The sequence below is a fragment of the Brachypodium distachyon genome, chromosome 1 (genome assembly GCF_000005505.3).
Source record: "Brachypodium distachyon strain Bd21 chromosome 1, Brachypodium_distachyon_v3.0, whole genome shotgun sequence".
NCBI lineage: Eukaryota > Viridiplantae > Streptophyta > Magnoliopsida > Poales > Poaceae > Brachypodium > Brachypodium distachyon.
The window spans coordinates 13,941,522-13,951,905 of NC_016131.3; the positions used below are offsets into that span (position 1 = coordinate 13,941,522).

A 10,384-nucleotide genomic window follows, 5' to 3' on the forward strand; every position below is an offset into this window, starting at 1 on the left:
ATACTAGTTTATAGTGGACCACCATGAGCCAGTTTTTTTTGGTTTTCTGGACCGGTTTTTCTGAGAAGCTGCTCTCCCCCAGCTTCCTGAAAAAACTGCCACCTAAATTTGATTAGGCTACCAAATTAACTAAATCTGAGATGCGGCTTTTTTAGGAAATTAGGTGAGGACAGATTTTAAGAAAAACCAGTGCTAGAAGCCGAAAATAACGCAGCCTATAAACTATACCCCCTCTCCTCCTCTAAGAAAAAAAAAAAAGCTATACCCCCTCTCCCCGTCTCCTTGCCGAGCCCCACAGCCCCCTCGCTCCGTGGATCTTCTTCCTCCTCGCGCGAGCGCCGCCACTCATCCCGCTGCCGAGCGCCCGAGCCCCCTAGCTCGTCTTCCTCCTCGCTCGAGCGCCTCCACCGCAGGTTGATCTCCCCTTCGATTCTCTCGCTCCCGACCGTTTCTCCTCCCATCACCCCACGAACGGATTCCGCCCTTTAGATCCCCGTTTCATAATCTTCCCCAATTCGTGACTGAGGCAAAAATCAAGGTTTGCCCTACTGGGTCCTCCGCCCGTGATAGTGGTTATCATGCTTCAATCATCCCAATTTATCAATTTTTTAGGTGGCTACTACTTTTCTGCATTAGGCTCTTATAAAGCAGCTCTGAAGTAGGTAGGCCTGCAGTCTATCTAAACGGAAACCCCTCACAAAGTTTCCTCTTTTGATGCTAATTGCACTTCAGTGTACTTTGACAATTTCACTTAGAGGGTATGATAGGTAGTTTTCCATCCCTTGGTTTCTGGCCTAACTGCTCTGTAGACGCACAATTACGTTTCCGTCTGGAAATTTCGTGTCTCCATTGTGCTGACATGATCTTAAATTTCCTAAATTTAGAACATGTTTAAGTTAAATCTGAAAGTTCGACCCACAGCTCAGTTGCTAGGGTTTGACAATAGCAAACTATTCTACGAAAGGTATTAACTGTACAGAAATGGTTAACTTTGTATTATCTAAGAAAATATTTGTGAATGGCTTAGATTTATGCAATGTATATACTGTAAAGTACTTGTACTTAGATTATATATTATGCTACTCCTTGTTCTTTTTTCCTGACAATAATATACCTCTTTCTTTTTCTTCATCTAATAACCAGGTCGCGTGCAAAGATAATGGAGGCATGAGGATCACCAAGGAAAATCCATCCACACAGCAGGAGTTCGATCTTGGTCAAATAAATAAGTCAAGCCTTAATAACTCCACTGAGTGTGAGAATCAGGCACCCAACGGTGATGAGAGGACTGAACAAGGATCCAAGTCGGAGGCAGCTAAGACTGAGGATGATGGATCAAGCAGAGACAAGGTCCTGAAGAAGCCAGACAAGATTCTGCCATGTCCTCGTTGCAAGAGCATGGATACAAAGTTCTGCTACTACAATAACTACAACGTTCACCAACCAAGACATTTTTGCAAGGGTTGTCAAAGATATTGGACGGCTGGTGGAAGCATGAGGAACATCCCTGTTGGTGCTGGTAGGCGCAAGAGTAAGAGCTCGAGTTCAAACTGCCGCAGTATATTGACTCCAGGAAGTAGTCTAGCCGCTCCTGTCGGCGATGCTTCACTCATTCCATTTTCTGTAAAAGGAAATGAGCCAGTAGTTACGTTTGGGTCTGATGCCCCTCTCTGTAACTCCATGGCTTCTTCACTGAGAGTTGAAGAGCAGAATAAGATCAGCAATCCTGCGTCGACGGCACATCCCATAAGTGGAAAAAACCTGACCTGCCCACCTCCAACTACAATTTCAGATAGTCAAGACACTGAGTCAGTTAAAGGAACAGTCAGTGGACATCAAAATGGGTTAGCTGGGGACTGCAATGGCGTCACTCCCGTGCATCCTATACCATGCTTCCCTGGCCCTCCTTTTATGTACCCATGGAATCCAGCATGGAACGGTATTGCTGCCATGGCAACACCAATATGCCCAGCACAAACTGAATCAGTAAAATCTTCAGAAAATGGCAATGGAGTTAATGTTCAATGGAACTTGCCACCTATGGTGCCGGTACCAGGGTTCTGTGGTCCACCCATTCCTTTCCCACTAATGCCACCTTCTGTTTGGCCATTCGTCTCTCCCTGGCCTAATGGCGCATGGAGCGCGCCATGGCTTGGACCTGGATACAGCATGCCAGCAGCACCTCCCACAAGCAGTATTACATGTTCAGACAGTGCTTCTCCGGTCCTTGGGAAGCACCCAAGGGACTCTAACCTGCACGGCGATGAGAAGTCTGAAAAATCCTTGTGGATTCCCAAAACACTTCGGATTCATGATCCTGACGAAGCTGCAAAGAGTTCAATATGGACCACTCTCGGGATCGAACCAGGCAACCGTGGCATGTTTAGACCATTCCAGTCAAAATCCGGTAGCAAGGAGCAAATGTCCGATGCAGCTCGAGTCATGCAAGCAAACCCGGCGGCTCAATCGCGCTTTCAGTCTTTCCAGGAGACGACATGACATATCTAAATTTGTGCTGTGTTTTCTCTAAGATGTTATGTCAAGAAAATACTGTAGTCTTGAACAATGATCTGGCAACGTAGGTCCTGCACAACTGTACTATACTACCATAACAGTGTTCTCGCCTTCTCTCTATAATTTTCTTGTAGAGCATGCACCACCCCCACCGGGTTCATGGTCAGATTGCCAGCACGTGTTTGGTTGTACAAGAATAATTGTCAATAGCTTTTCCTAATGCATACGTGTATTATGCTTTCAGAGCTTTGGCCAGTGGTCATGAACTCATGACGACATGGCCTGCATACTCCAGTCAGAAACGGAAGAGAAGTTCAGGCTCCGGAGAAATCAGTAATTTCTGTGCTAACTTCTTGATGCTGACTGCTGCCCTCTTCTGTATTGCCAATTGCCATGTGTGTATGTGTGAGTGATGATGAGCACTGAGTAAGTGAGTGGTAGTTGTAAGCTATGTGGGGGATCTAGAAGCAGAGCTAGTGGTTGCTTGCTCACCTTAATCTGTGGCCTGCATTCTGATTAGTTGAGATGCCCCTGTCTTTCACTTTGCTCTATATCATATATATTGCACTGCCTTTATATGGATCAACATCTGTGTGCCCAAGTCTCAAGTCGTAAAGGTCCCCCTTTATGATGCTGTAAGCTCTTTGTGGATGTGACAAGTGACTCGTCCAGAAGCGAATTGCGTGCTTGCTCCACCCATCTTTTTCTTCAGTTCCAATTTTTCTCTTGCACTGATGAAATGGATGGATCTTTTGTTCCTTGAAATGCTTGCTACTCTTGCACTGAAGTACCCAGTTTAGTTATGTACTTGTGTTCCCCTTGTTCAAACTGGAAAGAGAGACATTGTATGTCCTGCATGTAAAAGGACCTGTCACTAGAGCACTCTTGATCACCTCAATGGTGAAGGTTCTATTGGGTTGATTGCTTGCCTTGCAAGGTCTTAACTGACACCAAATGGCACTTTCAGTAGGCAGCATGTACATGGGTCATCCATATATAGTATTGATTCAAGCCAGCCAAATTGGCAAAGTTGTTAGGCAGAGAGCAGAAAAACCATACAGCGATGCAGTCAAAGTTCCAAGAAGCCAAACCTGAAAGCATCTGTGCTACTACTACTTCTGATCATGGTGCAGCGTCTTAGTTTGACTGGCACACTGAGTCATAAGCTGGTGCATATAGTGGAGGAAGAAAAGAGAGATTCAATTCGTCACTGGTAATGGCACACTTTTGTCAGGCACTTGACCGACATTGACCCCCCTATAGCTATAGGCTTAGGTCAGGGTTTGGCTGCAGAGATGGGCAAAGTCCACCACCATGCCAAACTAAATTGGTCATTACAAAGTTCTTTTAACAAAACTATAGTAGTACGTAATAATAATAATTTGAGTTGCGTGCGTCTTTGGATCGTCTTAAACTAGAATTGCCAAATTAGTAAAAGTGCTCTGCTACTAGTTCACTAGTTTATGTGATCCCAGACAGGGAAAGGGATTGATTAGTCAATCATGTATACATGGTGTCACCGCTCACCAGATCCAAAGCCCCCCTGAAACACGACACGGCACAGAAAAGAAGAACACAAGAGGAAAATTAAAATTGCTCCTGGTAGCTTAGCTTGCTTTTGCCACGTGGTGTCGTCCTTTTGGTCGGCCGTGAGGTCGGTCGATCGATCGCCACTTGCCACGGATGCACAACAGCACAAGCAGGAATTATCTCCATCATCTGTTTCTTGATCATCAACATTATTACAGGGTATATGACGAGCAAAAAGAGTGACAAAAAACACTGGGAACATAATACATCTTTCTACTCTCTCCGTCTCATAATAAGTGACTTTCTATTGTATGTACCTAGACTGTTTTTGACATAGACACATCCACATTTGGACAAATTTGAGTCATTTAATATTGAACGTAACAGTTTATATCCAATTGCGCCTTAATTTGCTTGCGTAAGGGCAGCCGCACACAGAGTACGCACATAGATTACGCATCCTGCATTACATACGGCGTATAGCAGCTTAATTGTTCACAATGTACGGCTTGATTGAACACTAATTGGTTATGTAGGCTCATCATCTGTGTACGTACGTACGTACTGGGGAGAGCTTCTATATATATGTATGTACTATCTATATACCTATATATACTCTTTGTCGTATACATGTGGATGGATCAATCGATGTCGATCACCCCATGTATGCATTTCGGCCGTCTTCACTTCTTCGATCTCCATCAATAAATCGATCATACGCGTAGGCCGATCTCGATTGCAATTTGGTCACCAATGCCAGAAGCTAGAACCACTACTAGCTCCATCGGTCGATTTCACTCAACCGAGATTAAGCTCCTGCACTTGCTTCACGATTAATTAATGGCAACCACACTTGCCTCTCCAACGTGCAGATTAACTTAATCCACGGCTAGTGACGATGATGATACAAGTTAAGCTGACCTTGAGACCTGCGCACAGATCCAATATGGAACAATTAAGACACAACACGATCAACACATTCTGTTTAAAAAAAATACTCAGATAAAAACTCCCTCCCATCCACAATAAGTCTCGTGAATTTAGTATAAATTTGGACTAACTTCGTACTACATAGTAGTTAGTCCACGACGAGTACCGAATTCAGTATAGCAGTACAACCGAGTGAGGGAGTGACTGACCAGGAAGTAGCTCTCGCCCATCTGGAGGCTATGGAGGAGCACGCCGTAGTCGTCGACGGGGAGCATCCCCCCGGCGGCGTGCACCAGCACGGCGTCGTCCCCGAACATGGCGCGCACGTCCACCGGGCCCCGGGGCACCTCCGTCGCCACGCCATTGATGTACACCTGGATCATCGAATTGTTCATCCCCCCCGCCGCCTGCTGCTGGTACGAGTAGCCGTAGTACATCTGCGACTGCTCGTGCGCCATGGCCGCCGGAGCCGAGGAAGACGACCCGGACCCATACCCCATCTGCCTCGAGATGGCAAAAAGGTCATCCCCTCCGCCGCCGTCCATCATGATCCCCGCGGACGGCGGGGAGGACGGCGGCCAGGTGGAGGAGGAAGACGAGGACGAGCTGTACCCTCCGCCGCCGTACTGGGCCGCCACCGGCGCCGATTGCGAGAGAGCAGCAGGGGCTTGGTGGGCTTGGGCTAGCTGCTGGGCCTGTTGCTGGAGCTGGCGCTGGCGGCGGCGGGAGCGGGAGCGGCGGTTCTGGAACCAGTAGAAGACGTTGGCGTCGGCGACGGGGCCGAAGCGCTGGAGCAGCTTGCGGATGCGCACCGTCTCGTCTTTCGGCGGGTTCACCATGCCGCTGTTGAAGATGGACTCCAGGATCAAAATCTGCTCCGGCTTCGGAGTCCAGCGGGACCTCACTGCAGCCTCCCCGCCGCCATGAATTAGCCTGCTGCTCTCCTCCGAGCTCATCTGCCCGCCGCCCTCCATGGACGATCGATCACGTACGTACTAGAAGAAGCTGGAATAATTGGAGTGTTAATCGGACGACGATGAGTGAGTGAGCAATGTCAGTTTGGCCCGGGTTGAGCTAGCTGCGGCCACACTGGCTATATATAGTGTTGGTTGCTTTCGATTTTTGCGAGTGGGCGATGGAGAGGGGTAACGAACGACGTTAATCAGTTCCCTTGTTTGGATGGTTCAGGTAAGCGGTGGTGGACAGAAGAATCTTACTTTACCGGCGCCTTTTTTATGCATATTTACGGGCGGCCGCATCACAGTCAAGGGATGGATGTGTGTTAGCACTTCCCACAAGAGGGACACATGTTGTTGTTTTTTAGGCAAGAGGGACAAATGTTACGCTAACTAATCGAGCTGCAGTGCCGGGTGTCGCAGACTCGCAGAGGATATATCTTTCCTCATCTTGCTTGGAAGAAAAAAAGTCCTCGTATCTTTAACTTATTTGCTTGTTCACATTTTCGAATGGTGGGTTTTTAATTTTCCGACGTTCAAAACGGCGTTTCTAGATGTTAAATATCTGTATTTTTCGACATACACGAAAACGGTACGTAGCAACGATTTTGAGTGTGCCACAGGGGGTTTGTTTTCGATGTTGCACACTGCTATGGAATTGGTCAGCAGTGGCGGGCCAATTTCAACACCGGTGGCGGTGGACCGGCCCGCCACTAAGGCTGCACCACTCGTGCTGACGAGCACCAGTGGCCGGTACGACCACCGCCACCGGTAATACCTTTCTCCTGTGGCGGTCAAGAATCACAGCCACTAGTGTTATCTCTCTAGCGGCGGTGAAAAACCACCGCCACTGGTAAGATTTAGATGAATTAAAAAAAAAGCAGACACATGCCTGCACTGCATCGTCACTGATGACGTTGGAGAAAAAACACAGATTCAATTCCGATACAAACACACAGATACAAATCAGACCCAGGTCGTGTGGCTCCAACAACAAGAATCAATCAAAACTATAGAAAACATTTCAGATCTAAGCACTAAGACCAGTTCGGAGTAAGTGTGCTTGAACACCTTTGGATCAGGAAAAAAAAAGAATAAAAGAAGAGAGGAGTTGCAGCCGCCCTCCTCTCCATGCCAGCGGCGGCGCGGACTGGACGTGGAGGTGAAGCCGGCGAGTTGCAGCCGCCCTCCCACCTGCAAGTGGCGCCGTCCTTCTCTCCTCGCTCGTCTGCAACGGAGTTAAGAGAGTGAGGGTGTGTGAGAGGGAGAGAGAACTCACCCGGATCCACGGCGCCAGGACCAAGAAACGCCGGATCCAGAGGCGGCGGGGCCGAGCGCAGCCAGACCCGGCCCCATCCGGCCATGGCGCAGGAGGAGGGGAGACCTCGGGAGCGCCATAGCAGCAGCCACGCGCGTCTGCGGAGTCGAGGGTGGGGGCCTTGTCGGCGGCGTCCACCTGCTGCGGGGAGTAGGGAGGAGGCCAACGGCCGAGTGTGCCGAGGAGCTAAGGAGGAGGGCGGCGGCGTGGATCGGCCGAGGGCAGAGGATGAGGGAGGCCACTGGGAGCAGAGAGAGAAAAGGGAGAGAGGCCCACGTTTGGAAAAAGAGAGGAGATAAGAGAGAGGCTCACGTGTTGGAATAAGAGAGGAAGGGGATCGGGCTGTCCGATGGGCTGTGGCAAGAAAACGAGCGGCCGAGCGAGATACATGGCACACCAGCTCCACCAATCGCATGCAAGCACACGTATTCCGTGTTTTTCAATTCCATGGCGAGCGAGATACAACACTGGTGGCGGACTGGCGGGTAGTACTACGAACCGGCCACTGGTGCTGAGCTAGAGTTTTCCAAAATTCCTCTCCAACACCAGTGGCGGACTCTACTGAACTACCTGCCACTGGTGCTGATTTTTGAAAATGGTATTAAATTCGTATTATATTTTATGAGTATTAAAAAATTACAAAACATGTACTTTTGAGTGTATACCAAGGATACTTATTTGAAAGTGAAGTTTAAACTATAAATTGAAAAACTTTGTACACTAATTTGGATAATTATGTGTGATATGTGTGGCTTTTGTGTACTAAAAAATCTATAAAATTCATTTTTACTCAGAATCTTCCCAAATTTGGTTTGGACACTTCCCTAATGATACGAAACACACATACAAAAATTCAAGTTCAAACTAAAAAATCAAGTCACATTTGGTTGGTTGGGTTAGATGGTTTCAGAGAGTTCTACCTCGATGGCCCCAAAATGAAGAATTGTTGTGGTCAATTTGGAGTTTTGTCTTCAAAAATTATATGTAAGCTTTTTGTTGTATACTAAGTTTCCATGGAAAAATTCAGATCATTTTGAGGAAAATTGAATTTTCTAGCAATTAATAACTTGAATATGAACAACATAATCATATAAATGGTTGATGATAATTTTTTATTTAGGTTTCAAACTTTGAATGGGACAAGATATTATCACTTTACACTCAAAAGGACAGGTGGTTTAATTTTTTGAAAAACACAGAATATAATATGAATTTAAAACCTCATCCAAAATTACTTACCAGTGGCGGGTTCCTTGTGCGGGCCCGGCCACTAGTGTTGTTTTGTGATATTGGTAATCCTTTGTTGAGTAGCAATGGCTGTTTTGAACTCAGAACGGCCACTGGAGGTGGGGCGTTACCAGTGGCGATTTTGAACTTAGAACAGCCACTGGTAACCATTGGGGGAATCCCCATTGAACACCAGTAGCCGTGGACGGGCACCGCCACCGGTGGTGGAGCACCCGTGGCGGTGGTTTTCTTGTCACCATCTTCACCGCCACTGGTGCTAGATCACCAGTGGCTGTGGCTGGCCACCGCCACCAGTGGAGCACCAGTGGCCGTGATTTTCTTGCCCCGCTCGAACAACCACTAAAGGTCATGCGCCAAAGCCACATTCTGGCATAGTGGCAAAGGCTGCATGTGTGATTTTTTTTTTATGTTGCGATGGGTTTTTGTCGCACCAGTGGCACCCGGGGCGCCACCGCTGCGCGACGCGTGGGCCACCTCGCTTGGTCCCCGGAAGGATCATACCCCAAGCAGCTCCGCGCGAGATGCCCGGCAAGTCGCCAGCCCGACAGGGCTAGCCGGGTTGCGGGGGTTTGCCTTGCGGGGCAGCAGGAGGAATCCCGCCTGGGCACTTCCCGGGAAGGTGTTCCCGGGCGCAAGCAACCGTTACAAAGGCAAGAGCGAGCGGGAGCAACAGCGGCGCCACGTGGCGCCTCAGCGGGCACGCCGTGCGCAGGTTTCGTCAGGACGAGGAGTGAAGCACACGCCAGCATTTAATGCTCCGACCAAAAGAGGATTCCCTATCCTTTCAGCCAACAGTGACCCGCCTGGGGTAAATTCTAGGCGTCTAGACCCCTAGCCGCAGGGCTACCTAGTTTGCATGCAAGCCAGTGCACTGAGGGGGAGCTGCCCTACCTCCCTGCTCGCCATTTGTCACCCATGCACCGTGGCACCTGTGGCATCCCCTTCAGTATAAAAAGAGGACCCCGCCAACGGTCAAAGGGTTGGACCAATTCTCAGTTCATGACTAGCAATAGCCTAAAGTAGCAAATGGCACTTAGCCGAAAAGAGAGAGAGCACCCGGGGACTCCCCCCGGCGACCTGTAAACCCCAGTTCTTTGGCTAATAACAAACTAAGAAGCATGACGTAGGGTTTTACACCTTAGGGTGGCCCGAACCTGGGTAAAAAGTGTTCTCGTGTTCGTCGTGCTCATACGCTTTGCATTGGCCCCGCCGGCGATCGCCGAAGCGATCCCCGTAGCCCACTGCCGAACCTAAAAGGGGGTGCTCACGCATCCCCGGTGTCAAAGCCCCGTGCTATGACCGTTTTGGAGCCAATGTTGCGACGAGTTTTTGATGCTTACTGCAAGATTTTCGATGTTGCACGCAGGATTGTTTTGCTGCAAGGATCGGATGGACCAAAAAACCTGATCGCATGGTCGGGAGGCTGACGGATCACACATGCCGAAAGCCGTCAGAGGACCCCTAGCGTAGTCCAATTTTGATTGAGTTGCGAGACGAAGGGGGTTTCAATCGAGACCAAAAACATATTGTCGTGTCAACCCACTCGCCCAGTCACTACTACAGAAAGGCTTATCAGTAACGGTCAAAAACAACATCAGTAACGGTCGGGGCCGCCGTTACTAACTTCGTGTTACTGATGATGGGTATCATCAGTAACGGTCACTGCGACCGTTACTGATGTATATATCATCAGTGGCGGGCGGGCCGACCGGACCGTTACTGATGTATATATCATCAGTAACGGTCGCGTTGCCACATCAGTGTCGGTCGAGCGACCGACACTGATACATTTTCGGTATTTAAAAAAATTAAAACCACAAAAAATACACAGGAAATACACAGAATGTATATACAGCATAGCACATAAAAATACATATAAAGCCGCATG

At 48.5% G+C, this 10,384-nt stretch overlaps 2 protein-coding genes across 3 annotated transcripts; one reads left to right on the plus strand and one right to left on the minus strand.

The window, feature by feature from the left end:
- Positions 1 to 242: 242 nt before the first annotated feature.
- Positions 243 to 3,059, plus strand: LOC100824853 (cyclic dof factor 1). 2 transcript variants are annotated; one of them, XM_010235486.3, is made up of 2 exons: positions 243 to 413; positions 1,144 to 3,059. In XM_010235486.3, exon 2 carries the CDS (start codon positions 1,168 to 1,170, stop codon positions 2,497 to 2,499), a length of 1,332 nt encoding a protein of 443 aa, XP_010233788.1. In that variant the 5' UTR covers positions 243 to 413; positions 1,144 to 1,167; the 3' UTR covers positions 2,500 to 3,059. The 2 variants fall into 2 exon arrangements, with proteins under 2 accessions (XP_010233788.1, XP_024313586.1); XM_024457818.1 differs by lacking the exon at positions 243 to 413 and adding an exon at positions 483 to 538.
- A 1,153-nt stretch (positions 3,060 to 4,212) lies between these two features.
- LOC100825153 (WUSCHEL-related homeobox 11) lies at positions 4,213 to 6,087 on the minus strand. The gene is made up of 2 exons (XM_010235489.3): positions 5,184 to 6,087; positions 4,213 to 4,973 (listed from the first exon to the last, which is right to left on the minus strand). Exons 1-2 carry the CDS (start codon positions 5,946 to 5,948, stop codon positions 4,956 to 4,958), a joined length of 783 nt encoding a protein of 260 aa, XP_010233791.1. The 5' UTR covers positions 5,949 to 6,087; the 3' UTR covers positions 4,213 to 4,955.
- Between the last annotated feature and the right edge of the window lie 4,297 nt (positions 6,088 to 10,384).